Raw genomic sequence first — 27,777 nt, 5'->3', positions numbered from 1 at the left:
ATGGTTCTGAAACTGAAAACTGACTTGGATTTGGCATTCATCACAAAGTGGGACCAATCTTCAATTTGTATGGGTTGTTTTACTATTGGTGTTGAAGTGTCATATTCAAAAAACCACACTGTTTTTCCCTCTAACTTGTTTCTATTTAGGAAACACAGCTAAATGAAAAAAACCCACAACAGGTATAGCTATGAGAAGACCTTACATTGCTGAATTAGTACCCATTTGTTATCATAAAAGATAAAAATCTAATTGATGATTTACTATTTATGTTATTCGTTTAGATTTTACATTGAGCTCAGGCTGAATAGCAGAAGCAGTGCAATTGTTTTCACCTTTACCAATTGGCATAGTTGTCTGGGAAAGTCTTCATACTTTTTTATAATGATTTAATGGCAAATACCACAAAGGAAAGGTTTCTGTCTTAAAATGTTAATTTTCAATTAAAATATTGAACTGAGAGGTTATTTCTCTTGTATGAACATTTTGTTAGATCTTGTTCTCATATACCAAATAATTTGTCTCTGTAATTAAAGGAATGCAAACGGGCTTCTATCACTGCCATCATATACTGCACATAGATATGGCTGTTTACACCCATCTTCTTACTTACTTTGCAATGCTAGTTTAGTGGAAATATCACTTTGATCGTTTCAGTTAAGTCGGGAATTGCAGCCAGATGTTTCTGTTAGAGGCTGTCACAGAGTGAGAATGTTCCCTGGTCAGTGTTTCCCAGTGAAGCTGTGACCTCTGCAGTTATTCTGTTTGAAAACAGAATTTGGAATAAAAAAACCCCCTTGTTTCAGATGGAGCTATCTGTCTCCTTTTCTTTGCCATTCCTCACTTGTTAGAGGAGCAAGAGAACAATACTCAGACGAAAAGGATTTTGACCATAGTAATAGTGTTCAGGAGATAAGTGAAATCTGAAACTTATATTCTCTGTGAAAAAGTCCAACATTTCAAAACATCTTTCTTTTGATTTGAGACAATCTCACAAACAAATAAAGAACATTTAAGGATACTGACAGTGGAAAATAAATATTAAAAGAAATTCAGGAAATTAGAATATGATTTTTCCAAAATTAAATGGTGCACCCAGCTTATTCAGAAGTGGGAGCACGCTTGGGAGTTCCCCAGAATTAGGACTAGCACAGGGAATATGTGGAACAGGATGGCTCACAAATCAAGTCTTGAAGGGCTGTCCGGGGTCTTTAAAACTTGAATCTGACTACATTTCCCAAGGCTACTATGTTCTTGGCTCCATAATGTCCTGTAACTCCTGTCTGTGCCAGTAAACTTGATCTTGAGATTGGCAGTTCAGTCTGTTAAATCCTCAGCTGCCTGACTCTGAAGCAATTTGTTTGGTGCAACCTACTAGGGAGCTGCATTTGTGATTTGTCAGAACTTGAGGGAAAGTAAAATATTACTAAAGGACTTTGTTTTTAACAAAGGAGTGCTCCTCTAATGAAATATTGCCATGTTTGAAAACATCTTACTAGCTTTCTTCATGTAGTAGGAAGTTCTCAATCTGAGAAACTAGGTGAAGGAATAGAAACTAAAGCAGCGTGATCCATTTAGGGTATTTTTAGTAGCAAAATGCTAAATATTACTGGGTTTTTTTCCCCTGCAGACAGGGTAGAACTCTGTGTTCAACAAGTCCTACTGAATTGTGAAGTGTGAACAAACATCAGGAAAGTGTACGATTTTTATGTTCATGGTAAAAATATGTATTTTAATCTTATTAATTTTAAGCTATATTCAAGTGAGATGGCCCTGAAAGCATAACAGGTATCTGTCAACAGTGTATCCCAGGAGAATGCCAAATGGATCTGGCAGTTTTCTGTAGCATACTTTGGAAAATAAATGTTATTCCAATATTGATCATATATGTGTCCAGAGTAAATGGATGCTCTGATTAGTTGCTCCAGATAATGTGGAAAACAGGTACATTTTTGTTGCCATGAAAGGGAAATTGCATGGTTCTTTCTTATCTTACCTTAATGAATAGATACAAAAGATCAAACTCAGGTGATGTTTAACTCAGTAGAACCACATTAACCTTGGTCCTGGTTTTCTCAGTTGGTGAAATATCTATATACTTTATGTCTCTAGAAAGGGTCCTATTGAAGCCATCCTCGATGAACTATTCAGACATTAGTGGTTTAATCACAGGTTAATGGAAAATAACAAAGATAAGTTACTGTGTTTCCTTGCCCATTTTAACAGATTTTCCTGTTATTCAAGGCAAGAACAACTGACTTTTCTTCTGGTTTATATTGGAATGTTTCTTTTGACACTTTCTACAGCCCTTTTTATGTGCTTTTTTTTGTGACCCTTCCACTTTTTTTTTTTTTTTTTTTTTTTTTTTTGTGCTGCTTTTTGTGGTCCTTCCACTTTCCCCCCCCACATTCTTTTGTAAAAGGAAACATCAGGAGAACATGTCAGTAACAGTCTCACCACTGCTGTATCTGGATTTACAGTTGTATATTTCTTGTTAGTAAACTCAAGTTCCAATTAATTCCTTTCATTTTGCTACAGGATAGCACTGGGTTATTACATTAGTAGCATTTATTTAACTCCTTAACAATATGATATCTGTGCGGCTACTTATGTCAACAAAAATCTATTGTCAAAAAATAAAGCCATCCCATCTTTTTTGACCAAACTTTTTTTTTTTTTTTCAAAATCTGTGTTGACTGAGATTAACTAGAATACCATAGTTTAATTCTTTATTTACTGATTTTCAAATAATTTTCTAATAATCTACCTCTGACTGGAATCAGACTAATCGATTGTCATCCATATCACTCCATTTCCTCATCCCGAAAGGTGACAAAAAAAAAAAAAAAAAAAATTTTACAGTTTCATTGTCACTGTAATAAATAAATAAAATTAAAATCAGGAGGCCAGATATTTCCTCAGCAAACAATTAAGTGTTACTGGAAGCATCTTATGTGCCTGTAAAATGCTTATCTGTTCTTGATGTTGTCTAATATCTTTCTCAGTTACCAGTGAATTAAGAATCTTTCCTTATTCCTATGTGATCCATGTATCTTATCTGGCTTTCTTCTAAAGACAGAACAAAAGTATTAATTGAATAAATGTTCCTTTTCTTCACTATTAATAATTTAACAATTCATGTCTAGTTAAAAGGCTCGTTTCATTGCTATGATTCATTTCTTTTTCAGAGCATTAGAATTCCTCGCTTATTGCCATGCCACAGATGGATTTTTTTTTTTTTTTTTAATCATTGTTAGCTTTCCTGTAGTTCAGGTGGTTTTAGCTACCTATCATTGTGTTTCAATATTATTAATATTAGTTTTGCAAAGGAAAGTCATGCTTTACAAATCTACTGTGCTTTTTTGGAGGAAACAGCATGAATTAGGGAAATCTGACTCATACTGCCAACAGAATCTCTCAATAGGTGCCTACATAAATAAAGCATCCACTGAGTAAGAAACAAAGTCATTATATAGGTAAATAATTGCTTAGAATACAGAAAATGGAGATCAGAGTAAGAAGTAAAGTTTCATCAAGAAACTTCAAGAAGATCATCAGTAGAGCCCTTCAGGGATCTGTACCAAGATTGATAATTTCCAGCTTATTCATAAATGAGGCATTCCTTGGAAAATGTAATAGAGTTTATTGATATTAAGTTATTCAGGAAAGCCTGACCATGAAAAATCAGAAAAGAGCCTTACAAGACTGAATGATCAATGTAATGACACATAAAACTCAGCATAGATACATCCAATTTTAAGCAAAATATATGAGGAAAATAATCTGAATTTTACACACAAAGTAGATTGATCTCTGAGCTGATTACTATTCTTCTGGAATGAAGTCTTGGAATTAGAATAGATAGTTCTGTTAAAGATGTCATTCTGGTGCTTCAAGTCCATATTAAGAACTATTTTAAAAAGAACAGAGAACACAGTGGAAACCAGTCCTTCCCTCTTCATGGAACGGGGTGATCTGTCTACAGCTGTGTCCCTCCTCTCTCCCCACTGCAGAGATATATACTAGTACTGGAGGACGTTCTGAAAAGTTTAACAAAGGTGATCAGGTATGTGAAATAGCTTCTAGAGAGGGAACACCTAAGTGGATTGGGGCTTTTAACATGGACATTATATGAGTGAAGGCATACATAGTAGAGGTCTATGAAATCAAGAGTGTCATGGGTAGAGTAGTAAACAGGGACTGATTGTGCCTTCCAATGCACGGTTTGGAGGCCTTACATTCAAAATGCATGATACGAAGTGGTTCTTAACACGTGGGGTTTATCTGCAAAACACTCTTGACAGAGGATGCCTCAAATGGTGAGCGTTTAAATATATTCAGAGGGAACTGGAAAAATGTATGGAAGAAAACACAAAAATAAAAGGCTACTAAATTTTAAAAACCTGATACTTCTGTCCTCTGAAATTTGTGTGCGAACTCCTAGGGATTCCAAGAGTAACCTTTTCTGATAGATGTAACATTAAATGCATGCACTTCTATGCTATTTCCGATGTGTCCTCTTGTCAGAGTCTAGATACTGGTCTACATGGTGTCGTGGTTTGAGCCCAGAGGGAAACTGAGCACTACCCAGCTGCTCACTAACAACTTCCCCCTCCGGAATGGGAACAAGAAAATAAATGACTCAGTGGTCGAGATAAGGAGGGGAGGGATGAATCACCCCATTATGGTCACAGGCAAAAGACAGACTTGTTAGGGGAAGAAAAATATCAATTTAATTCAAACACCACCACTACCATTTAATTTTCTAGTCAAACAGGGTAGGACAGTGAGAAATAGAACCACATCTTAAAAAATGCCTTCCCTCCACCTCTTCCTTCTTCTAGGGCTCAGCTTTGTTCCCAGTTTCTGCACCTCCTCCCCACAACAGTGCAGAGGATGGGGGTTACAGTCAGTTCATCACCCATTGTTTCTGCCACTCCTTTCTCCTCAGGGGGAGGACTCCTCACACTCTTCCCCTGTGTGGGGTCCCTTTCACAGGAGACATGAACTTTCTCTGACATGAGTCACAGAATCACAGAATCATCAAGGTTGGAAAAGACCTTGAAGATGATCCAGTCCAGCCATTAACCTAACACTGACAGTTACCAACTACACCAGATCCCTCAGCGCTATGTCAACCCAACTCTTAAACACCTCCAGGGATGGGGACTCCCACCCCCCTGGGCAGCCCATTCCAACACCCAACAACCCATTCTGTAACAAAATGCTTTGAATATCCAGTCTAAACCTTCCCTGGTGCAACTTGAGCTCATTACCTCCTTCCCACAGACTGAAGCTTTTCATGAGCTTCCCCAGTGTGGACTTCCTTCAGAGTCCCGGCCTTCTTCGGGCACAGCCACCTGCTCTGGCATGGGGTCCTCCATGGGCTGCAGGGGCACAGCCTGCCCTCTCACCATGGGCTGCAGGGGAGTCTCTGCTCCAGCACACCTCTCCCTCCTCCTTCTTTCTTCCATTGACCTCGGTGTTTGCATAGGTATTTCCCTCACAACTCCTCCTCCTCTCAGGTTCCCCTTCTTAAACACGTTATCACAGAGGTGCAGCCATCATTGCTAATGAAGTAGGTCTGACTTGGAGCTGGGGGACCTTTGAGAAATTTCTTGCAGGAGTCACCTCTGTAGGCCCCTCCTCTGCTACCAAACCTCTGCCATACACAAACACAGTACAATGGAATCTTGGTTTCAATAGGTATGGCCACTCTTCAGGAATGTTATGTCCAAGAGCAAATAATTCAGCATAGGGCATTCAGAAAGTTAAAATAACTGCAGTCCAGATGTGTCAAAAATGTGCAGTTATGATTGTAGTTTGGTGCTACATTTTAAGCCTATTTAGAGACCGTTTGCCTTCAGTTTCCTCAAAATCAATTACAAACTGCGTCACTGGCTCTAACTTTTCTCCTAGCTCTGAGGACACCATAAAACATAGCAATTAATTAGCATATTCAGTCCCTATTTTTATAACAATAATCTCATTTCAAAACTAACCATAATTTTTAACCAGTTTGGTTTATATCAACTGCAGAATTTAGTCAGTTCACCCTTGCTGGTGTCCAACATATTTGCTCTGCAATTTTCATAGAATCTAATAATAAATCTGCTTTCCATCATCATTTATAAGATGACTTTAATCATAATATCATGCCCAGTGTTATATTTAATAACAGTAAGTGACCAGTTTTTCCCTATAGTTTTTGATAAGTCAGTTGCCCATATTGGATTCAGTCCTCACTTTAACCCTGCAGGTGTTGAGGGGTCCTGACATAACCTGAAATCTCTGTGCAACCAAGCACAGGCATGGGAATCTGCAGTCATTTTGGTCCTACCAGCACCAGCTCACTTCCTTGCTCTTGAGTTCTGACTAGTGCTGCCCTAACCTGTAATCCTAATCTCACCTCTCACCTGAATTTTAGTTACAAGCCTACAAAGTGATAGATCTGCCAAAGTGATAGACCTTAATAGAGGATATCTGAGCAGTCAGCAATGGAAGTTAGTTTGTCTTCCAACACATGAGCCTCAATGTGTATTTGCTGTAAAATTGCAGGCAGTACTATGTAGCTTCCATGAGTAAGATTTGTTTGTGATCTTTGGGACAGATGGTTTAGGAAACTCTCTGGTTTCCCAAAAGAAAGAGATACTTTTGAGTAGTAGGTCTGTACATATTCAGTTCCTTTAGGTTCAAAGTGTTCACCAGTTCAAAGCATTCACCTATTTTTTGTTCTTGTCACCTTTTAAAAAATTTTTCTATTCCTTTGACTGAGGTTGGTAATGTCTCCACTCTCAGTGGTTGCTGTTGCTGCACTGACTGTAATATTCTTTTATTTCTCTTTCTAAGGACACTTCCTCAGACTTTCCACATGTTACTCTGTGTCAGGAGTATTAAACTACATAATGGCAGCTACTCTACTCATTTCTGGAGGGAAGGGGACAAATGTAGTTATTTATGCTGTTACTCATGACAGCAACTTTATATTATAGAAGTCAATTCAGAAAATATTAACCATAAACCACATTCATTAACTCCAGCCTTTACCCTAATCAATCAAAGATTTGAATTGAACAGCACTTGCCCCAGTTCTTTGCAGTCTGAACACTAGCCCATCTGCAGACCAAACTGTTTACTTAATAGTAGCTCAAGATCCCATCACATGCACTATAACCTATTTTGAATTGCTGAAAACCAACTACATTTCTGATTTGATCGATATGATATGATATGATATGATATGATATGATATGATATGATCATTCTTGCTTCAGAAAGGAATATCAGTTCGATGGCTCCAGATCTCCAGCTATTTCTGAAGATTTGTAAAATCTATGTTTAAAAAAAAAAAAAAAAAGAAAAAGGTTTTATCAGTTTCTGGTGTGAAAACTTAATTGGAAGCAGAATTAATTCTACTGTGGGCCAAAGATCCATGACAGTTATGATCTCTGACCCTTGTTATAATCCTGTAGATGTCAATGCTTTGCTCTTCAGGGCTGTTACCCTTGTAAACCACCTATCAATACTTGCTAGAAAATAAAATAAAAATCATTATATGCCTGCTGGCTCCTGGTTTCATTCTATCTATGTGAGCTTTGCAGGGTTCAAGTTTATAGCTAATTAATCTATTCTTCCTGTTCTGAATGCTTTCACTTTACCAGCAATGCAGTGATGACTCACAAGAACTAATTTTGTTAGCTCCTTCAAATAGCGTTCATGTGTCTTTTTTTGAATCTAGCAAATCGACTGTTTGTGTTCCGTAATAAAATGATACACACATGCTTACAGTAAGCCCAGGAGGTTAATTCCTGCCTTAGTGAATTAAGGTCCAGGCTAGAAGGAGTAGGAGATCTTGCATACAATTTTTCAAGTATTTGTGGATTTTAGAAGAGTGGTGTTGCCTTTGTGCATGTCCTGATTCTTCTATAATAACTTAAAAAACTTCTTGTTTACTTGAGGAAAAAGGGCTTTGTTGTTGTTGTTACCTGGGTAGAATTGCTATTACATCTGCTTCGTGCTGAAATGGTGATCAAGAGTTGTTCAGTGGAGTGATACCAGCAGTCCTCCTGCGATGACCATAGGCAAAGCCAGTCCACCTAAGATGGAGAAACGTGTGCAGCAAGGTTGTTGCCAGTAGGAGACATAGATTCAGAGTTCCTTCGAAAGAACCAGGGAGCTAGCAGCACACCACCAGCAACAGTTGCAGCAAATCTACAATAGACAGTTACAAAGGCGGCAGCAGAAATCCCAATAGAAGCTTCAAGAAGAACCTGTGAGCAATTGCAAGAACTTATGGCACAATAAGAACTGCAGCTACAGGAGAAACATTGAAAACAAGAGGCTTCAGCACTGAGGACAAGGTTGCGCTGATCTGTAGGCCATAATAAAAAGAAAACCAACACATAGGGCAAGTACAATGATGTTGAAACTCACAGGGAATGATTGACTCCCCATAAAATCAACCTGAGGATAACCTAAAGTGTTGCTAGAGCTTTCAAGTGGCTTACTGAGATCCAGACACCTTTGGGCTGCCAAACCATCCAATTTGTGGAAGGCAGGTTAGGAGATCCCAGATCTGCTGCAGAAATTCTTGCAGGAATGGAAGATCACAAGTCAAAGTGTGGTCTAGCATTCGCTAGAGCTGAAGGCTAGATCTTACCAGTTACTTAATATGAACAGGATATGAAAAGCATTCTCAGGAGATATTAGAGTATCCATGAACCAATACTGTATTTTACTTCATTAAGAGAGAAAAAGTTGTTGATCTTCATTCTGTGGCATGTTGTGAAGGATGACTGTAAAAAACAGGGCCGGGATCTATTATGTTGAGCAATTCCTTGATGGTTTCAACTGGCTTGTGATTTCAGGACTGAGGCACAGTAACAGATGTGGAGTTTCTGTCCTCAGGATAATAGATAGGGAAAGATAAGCAGCTGCCTGGAAATTTTTCAGAGATGTTTGTTTTCATATTAAGCACGTGCATTTATTTGGACACTTCTATAGAGGTTGTTGCACAACTGAATGTAGAAAGACTGCAGCATGCAGTAAAAGAATAGTAGAAGATGGGTTTTAACAACATTGAAGAGTTAGTGAATAGGATAGCTCAACCATATTAGTTTCAAAATATGACAGATATCTGACTCTGTATTGACTGCAATACATCTGGTTATGCAATTATCTTTTGTGGTTGTTGGAACATTTTGATGTCTTTATCTCAGCGGAAGTATCAGTGGGCTAACCCTGGGTTGGTCTCTGCATGGGCTGCAGCAATGTTAACAGGGAATGATACTGCAAGCCTAACTGAGAAACAAACTGAGAGGCTGATTAGGTGCCTCTTTCCTCTTACTATAGAGTCATTCATCTCTCACGGTGGGATTTTATTGGCTAGGTGTTCCCCACCCATCTAGGTATCTCCTAGATGATACTCATTAGAGACTCTTTCCTATGGATCAGACTACTATTAACAAATTTAAAAATAAGAAGAGGGATTATGATAACAGACTACAGAATTAGGATTATGGTTTTATCTTTTCTGAGAGGTCTGTAGAACCAGAATTATAGCTGAGTTTGGTCTGAATGAAAAGTTAAGGTTAGTTCTGCAAGGAAAGCATCACAGTTCTACAGGAAAGGTAAAGTCTGGGGCTAATTTTTATGGTATGGAGTAGTATTAAAAACAGTAGGGACTGAAGTCTTTTCAGATGTATTTTGCAGAATCAGAATGAGAATGAATGTTAGAAAAAATTACTTCTTTTAGTCTTTAGGTATGATGGTTGTGTTGGAGGATTTACTGTTTTAATGAGGTTTAGGAATAGAAATAAGTGTAAGGTGAGAGAATCAGATAAAAAAAAATAAATTTATTTCTAGACTGAGCAGAGCATACAGGGCCAAGAAGTTCTGTTAAGGAGTTTATGGGCTCTTAAAGCATAGCTGAGAGAAGGGCTAAAATTGAGGCTAGGGAAGGGTTAAATGTGCGTTCTGTACAAGAGGTGCTGAAAAGTTTTGAGAGTTTTGTGTTTTCTAATGCCTGCAGAATTAGATGATCCCACAGCTGGCCTGGGTAAATGGTTTTATTTCTGGTTAAAATATGCTTCACATAAATCTAGGACATGTGCTGTCATGATTGTAAGGGAGTATAACAGTTCATCAGTGACTGAAGAAAGTTAATTGTTGCAGCCTGTGTAAAACACAGTCTTTGTAAAACAAAGACTGGTGTTTAAAGGAAAGCGGTGGTTAAGATTGGAGTAAGGGCTGATGTCTCTGTTGGGGACTAGTACAGAAGATACCCAAAATCTATGTTTATACTGGAACTACAAGTCTCACAGAGCTGGGATAAAGAGTTTAGCAATAGAGGTGTGTTTTCCATAGATCCAAGGCACATTTAGGTTGTATATGTTATTTAAAGCTATATTTATGCTTGTTTTAAAAATTAAGTGCTATAAAGTGAGGCCTCTAGCTAAGCTGGTTACAATATAGTTGAGGATCTTCTGAGCCAAGATGAGGTATGGTCTTGGAAAGCCTAATGTCTAATATTGATGTGGACATCGATTGTTGGTAAAAGGAGGCTATTTATTACAGTTAAGTTTTTTTTAAGGACAGGAGATCAGCTATAAGAGATTTGTTTCTGCAGTCTCCAGATCTTGTTTTCTGCCTTTTTCGCAGCTTCTAAAAATAGTCTTAGCCTTTTAACGCTTTCTGTCTCTGACTCTGTGAGTCTTATGTAGCCCACATCTTCAGTGCTTCTTAATCTTAATCTTCAAACTGAAATGAAATATAGACCAAACTTTTAACAATAGACTTGCTGGCAAGGTCCATCTCATTCTGACCCATTTGACCCTGCACCATTTTAGACCTGCAAATCACACATGGTGAACTCAAAAACTCACTTCCTGCTTTGCAATGTAAAACTGCCACCCAAAATAAAAATTTTATTTGCGCTTTACATTTGTGGACTATACCATGCCATGTATGTGACCCGCTTCAAGCCTCTGGTACTGTGTATTCTAGAGTTCTGCAGGAACCTGAAAAGAAATCATGTTCATCACTTCTTCATATTCTCAAAGTTAAATCAAAGCTTTCTTCAGGTATATTTTAATCCATTCTACTTATAGGTAGCATTGCTAGTAAACCCTTCCGATGTTGGAGAATTCTGTTTATATTCTCAGGACCAAACTTTATCCCTATTGATAACTATACCCAGAACCCTGTAACATCTAGAAAACTAACCAGAACTAATTTACTCCTCTAGCACCAGGTCTTTCACAGCCCTTTGGCTTTGCAAGTGCTGAAATAAAACTATGCTCCTTCATCCCTCCAGGTTCTGATCTTACACCTTTTCTTAAATGAGCCGTTCACATCTGCCTTCAAAGGAAGCAGATGCCATTGTCCCTGCCACTTATATGCACCTGTATTATCTCTTTAGGCACGGAAAGATCCAGAAATTAACCTAGATCTTCAGTCTTGTCTCAGACACTAAATCTATTTCTGATCCAGCCTTAGCCTTACCAATAGGCTGAATTCACATCCCTAACTCATTTGATGCCTTTTTCTCATGTTCTCATGTACCTCAGTGTGGTCAGAATCCAAAAATAAAACTAGATCTTCAGTCCAACTATAGTTGTACCCCTATATTTAGGCAACTATCTCAAAAAGATAAGGAACTAACTAGAATTATTGTTGGCTTCTGCTGTTGTACCAAGATACAGGCCTTGCAAATGCTAATAAATTAACTTCTCAGATTCTCTATCTAGGAGTTTGAAATGTGTGGTAGTTAAGCTTTTTCATGTCTAATGATAAATTTGTTTTAAATGTGGTTTAGGCTGTCATTATTGGTGCTAGCATAAATCACTGCTGCTGCCAAACCTGACAGCAGTGTCAGGAATTTGCCCATGGTACTACAGAGTACAGCGCTGCGCTAAGCCTTGTTTCTGTTCTCAGCCACAGGACTTGCCTGATATGTGACCTGTGGTAAGTTTACTTCTGAAGGATGTCATGAGGTTCCCTCCCACTCAGTGTCTATTTAAGAAAAAGCCTTATGAAGAAGGGGCTATTTTATATATACATCTTTATTATATATGCATATATGTCTTCATTATAAAATACATTAATCTTTTTTTCCTAATAATATGATTAAGTTTTAAAATATTCCATAGTCTGAAAGAAATTTTGGCAAAACATTCATTCAACAATAGACTTTGCATGCCCAGTTCACCATATAAACAAGGCTGCTGCCCACCTTCAGAATAAAAAGTCAGTACTCATCTGCCAAACTTAATTAGAATAGTAGTATATTTGCTATATCAGAGTTAATTTTTTATCTTTTCATAGATACTTCCTCATGTTTTCTATTCATGAGTGAGTTCTTAAATGACGTAACATGCCCAGGAGGCTTTGTCCAGAACTTAGGCTTACTAAAAATACTTGCATTCTTTTGCTTGGTCATAAAAAAAATGTTACACAACTCTCAGGATTAATGGAAAAAAATCAAGGTGTGGGGTGTGGTGGTTGGTTTTTTTTGTTTGTTTGTTTGTTTTTTTTTCCCTATAGGAACTCCATTAAAATTGTTACTGGATAAAATGTCAACATAAAGTCCTACCTTTCACTTCACTATAGTAAAGTGTATACAAATATATATTATGTGCTATGATAAAATACCAAGTTTGAAAATGCTTCCTTCATTTCCCTATGTGTTTAATTAAACCAATTTTGGATTTATTATCTGACTGTTCAAAAACACCATTGATTTTTTAATAATTCAGAGCTAGATATTTAGATTCTGAGATGTTAATTTATGTTACCAATATATGTTACATTCAAAATGATGACTTACTGGTGGGTTGAACTAACTGCAAGGTTACTTATAGACCTTATGAAAAATTATGATGCTTTATTAGCATTTTTTTCCTTTTTCGGATTACAATTGCTTCATAATGTTTCTCTGCCTCCCTTCCCTAAAAATAATCCTGAACAATGTAACATAGTTATAAGAATCATCTATTTAATGTATAAATCAGCCCTGGAAATAGCATAGTAACATGTGCAGTAAAGAAAGTCATCCCACGACTGATATTCTACCCACAATTTCAGTGTTAATAAACAAGTAAACCAAAGGTACTACAAATAACCATTGATTCTGTACTTAATAATAATTGGATGCATCATTGCATGCTTTGCTCACAACTGAATAAATTTAGGAAAATCACAAATGATAATTTAATAAACATAAAGAAGTTAAACTGAGATAACACAGGAAACCTTAATGTAGGTATTTACAAATTTTTGCTTATATGACTTTGAAACCAAAATAAGGTTGTTTTTCTGTAGTTCTTTTTAGGTACTTGAGTGTAAATTATTAATTTATGTTAGACCTCCCTGAATCTTTAAGTAGAACCAGATTTTTATACAACAGGAGGATTCATCTCAGGGAGATCTGAGTGCAGTTTTTACATTTATCTTAGACCCCCTAAGACACCGTGGGTGCTTCTTCATGTCTTTCTGCCTCACAGCGTGATGAAGTTCAATTACAGTTGGAGTCTTTTTAACTGTCATTTACCTACAAACTTTTTCTGGTTTTGAGAGCATTAAGTAAAACATATAGCCCTCTTAAGCTTAATAAAAATACCCTTTTCCTATCAAAGTCTATTAAAAAAATATCTTCCAACTTTCAAAAACCCCTTAGACTTGAGAGTGCTTTAAAAATAAAAGCATAGAAATGCATATTTTTAATATTTACCCCACAATTATTTCAATTAATACTTGTGCTTTTTCAGTTGTATTCGAATGAAATGAAGTTATTAACACTATTACAGTCTAAATGTGCAAAGCCCTCTACTAAGAACAGTAACAACTATCATAGTTAGTCCTCACTTGTAAAATAACTGTATTAGGTCTACCAGCTGCCCTACCTCTATATAGAGAATTTTACTCCCCACAATGACCCTATCAACTTTTTTGTATTTAAATTCACAGCTGCCCCCAGTTTTGCAGTCAGTAGCATGGTGCCAAAACTGCTTTTTCATACAGGCTTTTTCCACGTTATTATACTTCTTCATTTAGTAAAGAATATTTAATGGCCTAAATGCTAACTTAACATGCAGACTCCATTTGCCTACACCTTGCCCATTTCATACATGCTTAAAGCATTTAGATGGAGCATGGAGAACTCTGAGCACAAATCTTTTAATTCTACCATATGCCTGGGTTTGGTGCTGAGATGGCCCAAGGTGGCCTGTGTAAACAGAAGCCTTTTCAAACATGAGCACAATTTTGTGCCAAGCTCAGTCCAATCCTTCCCCTCTGTAGAGTAGCACACAGTTACAGCCTCCATCAAGAGAGAACTTGAATTATGTGCCAGATGCAGCCCAAGGTGGATCATGCACTTCAGGAGAATACATCTCCAGGAGAATATTATTTTAAGGCTGCTTTGGGTGTTTTGCATTTCTTCAGAAGTTGTGTTGCCACTCTAGAAAAAGTTCAAGATTAAGAGAGTAAGAGAGTAAGAGAGAGACCACAGATGATGGACTATGACTTCATAGCCTAGTAACTAGGCATTTCTGCTGAGAACACAGCTCCATTTTAGTCCTTCTCCTTGTTCACTTTCTACATGTTATATACTACTAAACAGTTACTAGTTTGATAAACAAACTTCATCTTTTCCAGAAGGTTGTCCTAACCTTGTAACTATGTTATTTACTTCTTTGATGAAATCTTTATTTTTTCTTAAATTTGATATAATGGATGATTCTAAAATCCTTCAATGCAGAAAAAGTCTTCAGGAGTATCCTTCCTTCTTGCAAAGTGACAACTCTTAGAGGACATTCTGAGTCACTCTAAGGTGTGTGTGTGTCTATGTGTGCATCTGAGGCCTCTTCAGACTGAAGGACAAAGTGAAGTCTTCCCACACTTTACAAGGGGTGCTTGAGTGTGCATGCACATGTGTTCACTAATCAGGAAAAGACGGGAGGATTGCATTCTTAGTATTTCTCTGGAATAAGACATAAAATCCCTCTTAGCTCTTTGATGGCACAGAAGTAAGCATGTCAGGGACAATTTAGGCAATATAGATGTTCAAAGACACATTTTCGTCCTCACAGTTTTCCTAAGAGCTGCATTGAGCTGGATTCTTCTGTGCTGTTTCTTTTGGGTCCTATTCTGAGGTGCCCAGCATCCACAAATACCATGGAGAGACTAGATCTTTAAGTTTCAGGGGTGTAAAAGTTAGCTGCAACTTGTAACTGTATTGGACCTAACCTAAGCTTGACTGTAAAAAAATGTGCTTTGTAAATCTAAATGTAAACAATCAACCAAAAGTTATGTTTTCAGATTTTTCAAGTTACTTTGTCTATATCACAAATGATAAAATCACTATGATATATTTACTTTCCTTGATATTTTATATCTTCTGAAATAATTTTTTGCAAGTTTGTTTTCCTTATTCCTGTGTAAATTCTCGCTGAAGTTCCGTCATAAAAAATAAGAGAGAGATAATCCTTGCAAAGTATCTGCATCCCTTATATGTCCATGTTTAAAGAAGACTGACTAGACAGGACTTACACTCTACAGGCATCCTCTTCCTAACAGAAGACATCTGTTGAATGTGATACGGGAGCAGGACTTCATAAGGCTAACAGAAGTTTTTCTTTATTTAGTACCAAGAAAAGAAGGCAGAAGTTCCTTGGCAATTCAAAATACAAGAATACATTTGGAGAGTTTTCTCCAAATCCTTCATAGTATGTGATCTAATTTTCTTTAGGAAGTAATGGGGTTTAGCTGATTTTTATTTAAATAAACTTTTTTATTTGGCTTTACACTTTTTAATGGGAGAAAAGAGATAAAATGCAGATGTGAGAACGATACTTTTAACACCTCAAGATTTCTCTATCTGCAGTTTGGTTATCTATCTCCCAAAATATTCCAATCACCTCTGCTATTCTGGGTTACATGATAGAAATAGTAGGGTAACCCTGTATTACCAGATGACTAGTCTCTTGCAAAACCGTTTCTTTTCCCCGTCACATAATTGGCTTCATTTTGGGTCATGCAGGGTGAAAAATAGTCTCTGCAGTTTTATTTAACTACATGTGGAATGAAACAGGGATTCATTAAACCAGAGCCACCAAGGAAGGTAACATGGAAATCCTGCACTGTAACTCATAAATCAGGGACCAGGGGAAAGTGACAAGCACTCTCTAATACCATTTTTCCTTCTCTGCCTATTGCACTCTAGTTCCACACCACAGGGGACAGGTGTCTACTGCAGTCTTTGTGAGCTGGTGAAGCAACAAATTTATGGAAAATCGCTCTTTTCAATTTTCATCATAAAAAGATCATCAGTCTGTTATTAAGCACTCAGAGATATAGCTAAACTATTCTGACTTTGTAAGTAACATTCTGTTACATCTGATGAGAACTAATGTGAGCAAGCTTAGCCCTTGTGGAAGAAGTTTCTCAAATTATTTTACTAACAATATGTACTTACCTGACTTAGAAAAAAATGTTTAACAAGGCAACTTAAACATGTTCTTAAATACTCAGACTTGAGTCAATCTCTTATAAAAAGGGATTTTGACATTGGGTTTAGAGACACAATTGTTCTCAGAAAACTCAATGGTGGAAAAGGGAGAGAGGTCTATTACAGCCATATACAGGGAGTTTTAGATGCTGTAGTTTCATTAGGATTGTTACAATTAATGTAACAAATGTCCTGCAATTAATGGAAAGTGATTGGCATAAACTATGTGGTGACCTACTCTGCTTTGGAATATGGCAAGCTGCAAATATAGATGAAAACAATGTTTGACCTCTTACCTTGTTGGAAGAGGTTTCATTGTACTGGTTTGAAACTGCCTACTCAAAAAAAATTTGAATTTATTTTCACAATTTTACACCATTATATAATTCTTTAAGCCTTTATTGAATATTAAGTTAATTTTAGCTTATTTTATATGACACATGAAGATACGGGACTACTATTGCCATATATCCTTCTAGAGTATACAAGTATTTGCTCAAATTTTTCATTGTTTTTTATTGTTAAATGAGGTATCCAGAGTAAATAAGGAAAATCCTCAGTTGACAGAGGTAACAATAACTTTTAATTATGAAACACATGGAAGTATTTATAGAGAACTTGAAAGGCAGCACTTAGAAAGGCAAAGGACAGCTTTAAAAATTTCTGCCCTGTTTTACTTTTCCAGAGTTTTCCTTCAGGCTATGTTTTGGAAACTGAATGCAAGAATGAGGTACTAAGATTCATACCTTTGTTTGCAATATTGGATTAAAGTGTGGAAGCCACTGCAAGTGTGCAGAAACATAGAATGGAAATTTAGGAGCTTTCTGATTGTGGTGGGTTGACCAAGATAGAGATGTGGATGATATATTCTGTAGGCATTTAGGTGAAATCTCACAATCACTCGCCCTTGTTCTTGTGGGAGACTTTAACTTCCCAGACATCTGCTGGAAATAAAACATAACAGAGCGGGACCAGTCCTGGAGATTCCTGGACTGTGTGGGAGACAACTTCCTGATGCAGCTGGTGGGAGAACCGACCAGAGAAGGTGTCCTGCTGGATCTCCTCTTTGTGAACAGAGAAGGGCTGGTGGATGATGTGGTGGTTGGAGGCTGACTAGGGCACAGGGACCGTGAAATAATAGAGTTCTCTATTCTTAGAGGCCGGGAGAGGGGGCACCAGAACTGACATCCTGGACTTCCAAAGGGCTGAATTTGTCTTGTTTAGGCACCTGCTTGACTTGAACCCTTGGGAGACGATCCTGAAGGGTACAGGGGTCCAGGAAGGCTGGGCACTCTTTAAGAAGGAAGGGTTAATGGCTCAGGAGCAGGCGGTGCCCAGGTGCTCTAAGAGAAGCCGACACCAGAGAAGGCCACCCTGGCTGAACAGGGAGCTTTGGCTGCAACTCAGGGAGAAAAGGAGAGTTTACAGCCTTTGGAAGAAGGGGCTAGCGACTCACAGTGATGACAAAGATGCTGTGAGGCTATGCAGGGTGGAAATCAGGAGGTCTAAAGCCCAGCTAGAAGTTAATCTGGCTTCAGCTGTCAACGATATCAGGGATGTTGAAGAGACAGCCTTGATGCTGTGCCAGCACTGCTCAGCAGTAGCCAAAACACTGGTGTGTTATCAACACCTTTCTAACTACCAGTAAAAAGCACAGCACTATGAGGGCTGCTACGAGGAAAATCAACTCTATCTCAGTCAGACCCTATACACTAATAAAGAATGAACCTCATGATAAAAGTTCTGTCTCAAAATCTACACATAATCTGTGAAAACCCTGTGTTTTTTTTAGCTGTGATCTCTGTCTTTAGAACTAAATTTGTGTATCTTTAGACATATTTGACAGTGTAAATAAGATGAGGTTGTTTTCCTTAAGGATTCTAGTTTAAATGTGAAGAAAGTTCTTGTGACTTAAACTTTTTTCAATTATATCAGTTATAGTCCTCACTTTTGAGAGGATGCTATCTCTAAGGACATCTGTTCTTTTCCTCTATCTCGTTTTTCTCCCCAACTTAACAACACTCATACAGCTCATCCTTAGCAGTAGCCACAGAGAAGTAATTCAGAAAATCAGAGAACAAAAGAAGCTAGATCACAGTGTAAGAAGTTGCAACTGTTCAGTTTAGCACCACTTCATCATCGATGTATCTTCAAAGCAACAGCATCACGGATGAGACAAAGTTATAAAGTACATCTGAATCACCAGAATGAGTGTTTTCTTTTACTGGGCAGTGTAGTGGCCAAGATATAACAGTCTTGAAAAGAAGACATGCTGAACTTAAATAAGTAGAGAAAAATAATAAGATTTAATCAGAATTAAGGTTCATTAGCTTGCCTTTCTCAAGACTGCTGCTTGAATGCTGTCTTCTGAGTAAAAGTTTTCAATGCTTTCTTTGAGTTGTTTGTTAAGATCACATGCATTTGCCATTTATAAATTTGTTACAGTTTCCTTGATATCCTAGGCAAGATTCATTAAGCCTTAATTGATATCATTTGCACATAACAAATTTAAGTCATACCAACTTTTATTTTTTATTAGTGTGGTACAGAAAACCTTGTAATGACTGGAGGTAGAAACATAAATCCTTGCAGCAGATTAGAGAAAAACACGTTCTGCATGTGTCCTTTACTAATAATATGTTGAAAGCTCTCATGCATAGCTTCTATCATAAGTTAGGAACATGCTAGGGTTTCACAAATTGTTCATAAACAAGAAACTGTTCATAAAGAGGATGTTTCAGACAACTCAAGTGGGATATCCTGTGGGGGAGAAACAGAGCGAGCTCTGCGGAGGGAGGCCAGTGGGCTGTTTCTCTCCCCCTCCCTCCTGCTGTTACCCAGAGACAGAACTTGCCTAACTGTGCAGGTACAAACCAGAGAAAATTAGAACCTTCTGGAACAGCCTATTGTGTATGAGTAAGAAAGACTATATAAAGGCAACACTCCAGGTGTGTCTTTGTCAACCCATCACCTATGGACCACGCTGGCTACTCTACGACACCATGGGATCCAAAGGTGGTGATTCCCCTTTTCCTATCCCCTCCTCGTCTCTTTTCTATTTCCTCATTTTCCTTTCTCTCTCTTTCTTATATAGATTCATGCATATAAATTTTGTACGAATTGCAATCAGTTGATCGTTGATGGGTTGTTAGGAAAATAGTCTCATCACCAAAGTGTCTTTATTTGTTCCTGGATAGTAAGCAGTTGATTGTTGCCAAACTGTCTCAATTTACACAAAGTTACCAACTAAATTGTTCCTCTGAGTCACTGACATGACTTGACCAGCCCTGTGGCTCTGCCAAACAGAGACCAGCTCTATTCCACTGGCATGCAGGCTTTTGGGGAATTCAAAAGATTCACCTGCCTCATAACCCACCACATAGGACAAGATATAGGGTTATATAATAATAAAATTTATGAAACCTGAAGCTTTCTTATGATACATGACTTGTGGAAGACTAAAACAGTGCTAGGAATTTTCAGTGCTCACATAAATGCAGCAGCAGTCAGGATGTCTGATATGAAAATGATTTCTGATGCAGTCAAAATTAAAAGGCATGTGCTAATGGAAAAACACAACACAGCTGTAAATTTAATGGTAAAAATTGTTAACCATAGTCACAAAAGTAGGTATAAGAAAGAAAAGGACTAGAAAAGCCTGAGAATTGTCATCAAGCTGAATTTACATTGAAATATCACCAGTTAGGGAAGTATAGGGTAACAGAGAAAGAGTTTTTTGATTGTTTTAGAGAAAGCAACTTGTAGCAGTAGTGTTCAATGGAATTGAAGGCTCTGTTTGTCCATGTCTCTCTTGCAGTGGGGAGCCCAGAATTGGACACAGCACTCCAGATATTGTCTCACCAGTGGTGAGTAGATGGGAAGGATCATCTCCCTCAGTCTGCTGGCAACACTTTCCAATGCAGCCTGGGATGCTGTTGGCCTTTGCTTCAAGTGCGCATTGTTGGCTCATAGACAATTGATGCAGCCAGAACCCCTGGATGTTCTCTGCAAAGCTGCTTCTCAGCTGGTTGGTCCTTAGTCTCTACTGGTGCCTGAGGTTATTCCTCCATAGGTGTAGGATTTCTCATTTCCCTTTAAAGAATTCATGACGTTCTAGTAGGTTCATTTCTCCACCTTGTTGAGGTCCCTTTGAAGGGCAGCACAGCCACCTGGTGAAGCAACCACTCTTCCCAGTTTTGAATTGTCTACAGACTTGCAGAGGGTGAAGCCTGCTACATCATTTAAGTAATTAATGAAGATGTTAAACAGTAGTGGCCCCAGTATCAACCCATGGGGTAAATCACTAGTGACGTGCATCCAACTGAACTTTGTAGTTCTTATCACAAGCCCAACAGTTCAGTCAATTTTCAGTCCATCTCACTGTCCATTTATCTAGCCCATGTCTCATCAATTTGTCTTTGAGGATGTGAAAGAGACAATGTCAATAGCCTCATTATAGTCAAGATAAGCAACAGTTAATGTTCTTCCCTTATCTAGTGAGCCAGTCATTTCATTGTAGAAGGGTATGAGATTGGTTATGCCTGATTTTCCTTTGCAAATCCATGTTGACTACTCCCAATCACCTTTCTATCCTTCCTATTTTTGGAAATGGTTTTCAGGAAGGTCTTCTCCAGGAAGGTTGCTCTCCTTCAGTCCTCAGGAACCTACCCCAATCACCATGACCTTTTAAAGATAATTGAAAGTGGCCTCACAATGGCCAGATTTAATTCCAGATGGGCTTCAGCTTTCCTACCCTCATCACTACACGTTCCAGCAGTGTCTCTGTATTCACTCTGCTGGGTGATCTGCCCCTGCTTCCAACTTCTGCATGCCCCCTTTTTATGTTGGAGTTTAGTGAGGAGCAACTTATGCATCCCTGGAGGCCTTCTGCTGCATTTGCTTCTTTTCCCACTTACTGTGATTGACCATTCTTGGGCTTGGAGGAGATGAGCCTTAAAAGTCAATGAGATGTCCTGGACCCATCATCTCTCAGGGACGATATCCCACGGGATTCTCCTAGACAGGCCAAAGTCATCCCTCCTGAAGTTCTGTGCTATGATCCTGCTTTTTGCCTTGTTCTCTCAGCTCAGGATCCTTGTCTCCACAATCTCATGGTCATTGCAGCTGAGGCTGCCCCCAACCTTCACATTTCCTACTAATTCTTCTTTATTTGTATGAATCAGGTCCAGCAGACCACCTGTCCTTATGGACACCTTGATCATGTGTTGTAGGAATTTGTTATCAATGTGCTCCAGAAATCTCCTGGATTGCTTCTACCCTGCTGTGTTGCCATTCTTGCAGACATTGGGATGATTAAAATCCCCCATGACACCAGGGCCTGTGATTGTGAAACTTCTTTCAGTTGTCTGAAGAATACCACATATACTTCTTCCTGATAAAGTGGTCTGTAGCAGACACCCACCACAATGTTGGTCTGTCCTCTTAATCCCAATAGTTAGGTCTTGGTGGGGTTATCATCTGTTCCCATGCAGGGCTCCATGCATTCCTGCTGCTCTCTAACATAAAGGGTGACTCTCCACTTCTTGCCTTCTTGTCCTATCCTTCGTAAAGCATCTGTGTCTATCCATAGCAATGTGAGCTACTCCACCACAGCCCCTTGATCCCAGTGACACTGCACACAGACCTCTATTACCTCCTGTTTGTTCCTCATGCTACATGCACTAGTGTACAGGACATAGTTGTGCTGATATCCCAGAAGTGTGAGAGTTTCTCCCATAGCACTGCCCTTTCATCACTCCCTTATTTATGTCATATACTTCAGTCGCTCTTTGGCCCTGCTTTCATGATTATGACAAAACACTGCACAGAAAGAGGAGAAGGAAAAAAAAAAAGAGAGTGAGAAGGGTCCTGCAGATATCAAGATCAGTGAAGAAGGAGAGCAGGAGATGCTCCAGGCACCAGAGCAAAGATTCCCCTGCAGCACCCGGAGGAGACCTTGGTGATGCAGGTTGTTTCACTGCAGCCCATGGAGAGGGCCATGCTGCCTGTGGAGGGCACCATATCAGAGCAGGTGGATGTGCCCTGAAGGAAGCTGGAGCCCATGGAGATACTGTGCTGGAGCAGGCTTACCCTGAAAAGCTGGGACAGGGGGAAAGCATGAGAGAGAAGGAGCACCAGAGAGGAGCTCTTATGGACTGACCACAACCCCCATTCCCCATCACCCTGCACTACTTGGGGTTGGGGGAAGGATGTAGAGGACCCAGAAAGGAAGGGGTGAGCTCGGGAAAAGGAGGGTGATGGGGGGAAGGTGCTTTGGTTTTGTCTTTGTTTCTCACCATCCTACTATATTTTTAATTGGCAATAAGTTAATTTTTGCCAATCTGGGTCTGTTTAGCTCGTAATGGTAATTGGTAAGTGATTTCCCTGTCTTTATTTTGACCCACAAGCTTTCCATCTTATTTTCTCCACCCATCCTGTTGAGGAGGGGGAGTGAGAGAGCAGGTGGGTGGGGGTCTGGCTGCCAGACAAAGTCAAACCCATTACAGTATTTTGTCCTCCTACAAGATGCAGATGGAAACAAAGTTGCCCACATAGCAGTCATAGCAGGGAGAAGCTTGTAGGACAAATTGCTTATTCCTTATACTTGACTTCCTATAAAATTCCCAAATAACTATATGTCCAACGAGCAGAACACCATTTTTATGTTACAGTTACATTGATTGGACTTGTGTTGCTTCTATATCCAATTTTTAAGAGGAAGGTCCTTCCTAAGGAAGAATTCCTGTCTGACAGGTTTCGTGTCAGGTTTTGCTATCTGTCATAGGAAGATGAATAGAAAGTTTGTGACATAGAGAAGAGGAAATCCTGTGATATGACTCATTGCTCAAAGTAGAGTTTTGGTTACTCATCTTCCAAATTCATGGCTAAAGAAAGCATATGCTAACTTAGCTATCATCCATGGACAGATGGCCAACAGCTTACAGCTTTTGGGTGTTAAAGTAGATATGATGTCCAGTATATAATTTTACTTTTGCTGTTCTGAATGGAATACATAAACAAATGATTAGGTGTTTAAAGAGAGCATTCAAAACAGATGTTTGACCGAGTATCAATAATGTAAAGGACAATTTATTTTGAGACTTAAGGGGAAATTTTCAAGGTCACTAGAAAGCGAGATCAAATTATATGGCTCTAAAACTATTTTTATTTGGAATGATGGCAAAACCTTGATGATAAGTCACAAAATGAGGACAAATTAATACACAGAAGATTTAATGAAACACCTGAGATTGTTATCAAGCTGCTATGTTTGTAATTATGGTCATAAGTATGTTAAGGTGAGAAATAAATTATTCCAGAGAAAAGTATTTTATGCTTCTTAATTAAATGTCTTTGAAAAATGGGTATTTCAGTGCTGACACTAACCAGGGACTTGTGAAAATATTTTACTTATAAGCTTGCAATGTGAAAAGTGGCCTAAATATGCAACTGATTTTATTATGCAAAATATTAGAAGGTGCAGAGGGAAAAAAGTAGAAATATCACTATTTTATAAACAAGGAAATACACATACGATTTCACAACCAAACACAGCAGATACATCACGATTCTGACTACACTGAAGTAAGTGATAGCTTTCCCTTTAGTAGGAATTTCATTTTTTAACAGTTGTCAATGAATCAAGAGACTAGTTGGAACTAAAACACTGTTCTTAAACTCCTCATGTAGCCTTATTGGTTTTCAAATGGGTATGTCAGAGTCCATATGTTTAAATTTCCAAATTAATTTTCATGTGTGAAATCTCTTATTCCAACTAAACTTGAAGAATGAAATTTAATCAGTTAATAAATTTTATAGCAAAAAGGAATTATAGAATTAATTCAGTCTGGTATTAAGTGTAATAATATAAGCATTTCATCCAGTTATTCATGTGTTAAATTAAGATTTCTTGATTATATCTTGCTCAACATTGCAATATATGATTGTACTTTCTCAAAATTTTTAGAGAGATTGTTTTAATTGCTTACTGTTTGTATAATATACTGCAAAATATACAATATATTGGAAAAAAATTCTGTTTAAGACTGTACAGATAAACAAACATGAAAGATTTCGGTATCAACAATACTTCATGATACAATAGTCTGAAGGTTCTTGTATTTTCTCAAGTGTCTTTTCTTCTTATGCTAGGAAATGATTTGAGGGTTCACAAAATTAATAGGTATCATGACATTTTTTTCTATTTTTACACAGAAGGTTTTAACGAGAACAGTGAGAAACTTCTTCCATCCAGGCTTTCCTGCTGGGAGGAGGGACACGGCATTTTGTAATTTTTCCAAGATATAAACAATATATATATATATATATATTTCAAGAAATGTGATCCTGGCAAATGACAATATAATGGATAAAGCCTTACCAAATCTAGACATATGGGACTATTTACCTTCAACCTAATGTTAATTCTACTTACATTTTATCACTTTCAGTAGGCTATTTTTTGCTATCTTTTCATAGTTGTTTTTTGTGGTTTTTTTTTTTTTTGAAATAAGTAACATGAACTATGTATGTCTCCGTGAGATCTAATGCACAAATGATCTGTTTGTGTCTTTATATGTCTTTATTCTATCTTCCTTATTTTCTGTCTCCCTACTTGACAATCAGAACCTTTAAAATGTGCCATTTGGCCTAGTAGCAGACAGTTTTGGGTTCACACTGAAAAACCAAGACATGTAGCTTATCTAAGCCACTATCTATGATAGGGGCCAAGAGTGGGTGCTTAGGAAATAATATTCTTAAGTATGTCCTCCCACAAATGTTTTCCATAGAAACTTCACAAGGCTCAGTTGTATCCACACCATTAATTTTAAAACTTATAGATGAACATTTCTTTGAAAAATAAGCCTAATTACTTTTGAATCCATTTTTATCTTTATTATCCAGAATTTACTGATGCAATGAGTTAGCATTTTGAGAAGATGGGGGTTTTTTAGACTTTAAAGTGATAAGCTTTTAAGTATTAACTGGTGGTTTTCCACTTAAGGACTGGCACTGAAATGCTTAAAAGCCTATAGGCATGGTCATGACAGACAGGAAAGAAGTTCCAGCAAATGTATATCAACCTCAGTCATTATCTCCCTTATAATTCCTCTTATGGATTTATCCTTAAGAGGAATTATTAGGGAGCCAATAGAAACTCACCCATTTAAATCCCTCTGGATTTTTAAAGATTATAATGAGCATTTCCATTTCCCATCTTGACAGACTGTGGTATCTCTTTACATTCCTCCATCATGGCCCTTTATCTTTGTCAGAAATGGATGGATGAGACAATATGTTCTGTCTTTCTAGCTTCTAAGGGCATTGTTCAACTCATCTCATTAAGATTTGTCCAGTGGCTGATCTGGAATACTACAGAAACTTGAAGGGCTAATCCAAAGCTCATTGAAGTTAACAAAAAGATTTCCATTGTCTCCAGTGGGTGCCACATGGCTCTCAGGCTCCAGAAGGGCAAGGACCTGACAGCCTTCTTGAGAACATTTCCTTTTATATGTTTATCATAGGCTAGAGGCTTTTGTTACAAGGCTAGAATGTCTGACATCTGCTCTTGGATGCTACCCTTGAAGATATAGCATGAGTATAAATAATGACATACTGTAAAGGCTGCTTAGCTAACAATAATACTGAAAATATAAAACTATGCTCAGACATCAGTGCAAAACAGTGTGTGTTGCTTATCCAATGTATCATTTTATTGCAGAAGCCAGACTGTTAAGGGCACAATATCTTTCCAATCTGTTCAATTGTATTATCTGTCAGCTAGAATGTTATAAACACAGAGTCAGTGATTACAGTCACAACACAGCTGATGTTGTAGTATATACATGTAAATGATATAGCTGATGCCAGAGCTGTAAATTTACCTTGATGTTTATCTGGAAGGAGAAGAAACAGCTCACCCTGAAATTCATAATGCCTCTAAATGAGGAAGTAGTAAGGAGGTAACAGGTATAAGGAAGAACAGTTTCACAGTAATTTCCTTACTTGTCCTGTCTTGACTCAACTGAACCATCTACTAGGGCTGGCTGTCTTTAGCTCCACAATACAAAAAAAACCACATTTAGCATGCAACCCCAGCCAAGAGTCCAACACAGAATGCACAATGCTAGTGTTTGTTCTTCAGGAAGATACTAGTGTGGAGGGGAAAAGATCATGTGTTACATAGGAGCCTGGTGCTAGGCTTAGAGGTATGTGCACACCTTCAGAATATGAATAACTGATCCTGTGTCCTTCCCAGCATTTTGTGCATTCTACTTCAATTCTCTGGTGGAATATCCTCATAAATAAGACTGAGAAGATGTGAGAGTAGAACTGTAACCATTCTTCCTGAAGAAGTTGTGTCACACAAAAAGCAAGAAACTGTAGTGTGAGACAGTAAGGATATGTGAGCACACATATCTACGTATCTACTGCCCAGTGATAAGGTCCCTCTGCTTGGAGGAGAGAGTCTTGATAACTTCCCCTTTTGCCTACTAGGATGCTGATTTGAAACCTTAAACAAAAAAAAATGTTCTTTGGCCTTTTTGATAAATGAATCAAAAGAGGAATCCAAAGCTATTTAAAACTGCAGATGGAAACCTCCCCAGGGAAGAAGTGTTCTGCCAGCATCTGCTGGCAAATAAAGGTAGCTGCCAGGGTAAGCTAATCCTCATTTGCAATCAAGTTATGTAAGGATTTGAGGCATTGTTAGCATTCCAATATATTTTGATTCTTGAGTTTTTATTCAGAATTGAAAACCTGTGGCAAGAGATTGTGTTCAATGTACCTGGGTGGACATAAAACCACACTGCAACCAGTGGATCAAGTTTAAAAAGTATAAATTTGGGAAGCTGAGAAAGAGACACCAACTATTTTCCCCTGTCATGTAAAGAATTTAGTCAGAAGCCCCCGGTTCCTCTGGAAGACATGAAACTCTTCTGGAAAAGGTGGATAGAGAAGAAGGGTATTAAGTGCAGCAATAAAGAGAAGTGGTGATGATGGTCATATTGTGACTAGGGCAAGAGATAAACCTTTCCAGCAGTTGTACTCCTCTATTATAGACTACAAATAGAAATGGGAAGTAACAGAGATACATAGTGATTATTTATTTTGGCCATTTAAACACAAGAAAGATTATTTTCTCTCTTCGCCTCTTTGCTGTCCTTTTCCTCCTCTTTTCTTTCTTTTCTTTTCTTTTCTTTCTTTTCTTTTCTTTTCTTTTCTTTTCTTTTCTTTTCTTTTCTTTTCTTTTCTTTTCTTTTCTTTTCTTT

General features: G+C 38.0%; 1 protein-coding gene across 1 annotated transcript in view; it reads right to left on the bottom strand.

Annotated features, from left to right (window-relative positions):
- Positions 1-8,096: 8,096 nt before the first annotated feature.
- The window catches only part of TMEM18 (transmembrane protein 18), a 182,935-nt gene continuing 163,254 nt past the window's right edge, over positions 8,097-27,777 (bottom strand). The window contains exon 6 of the mRNA XM_026844030.1: positions 8,097-8,270. Coding sequence (XP_026699831.1) covers positions 8,097-8,270 — 174 coding nt within the window. The remainder of the gene's footprint in view (positions 8,271-27,777) is intronic.

This window comes from Athene cunicularia (assembly GCF_003259725.1).
Source record: "Athene cunicularia isolate RWA chromosome 3 unlocalized genomic scaffold, athCun1 chr3_part1, whole genome shotgun sequence".
NCBI classification, from domain to species: Eukaryota; Metazoa; Chordata; class Aves; order Strigiformes; family Strigidae; genus Athene; species Athene cunicularia.
Note: the sequence above shows the minus strand (reverse complement) of the source record. Positions and strands in the feature narration are given on the sequence as shown.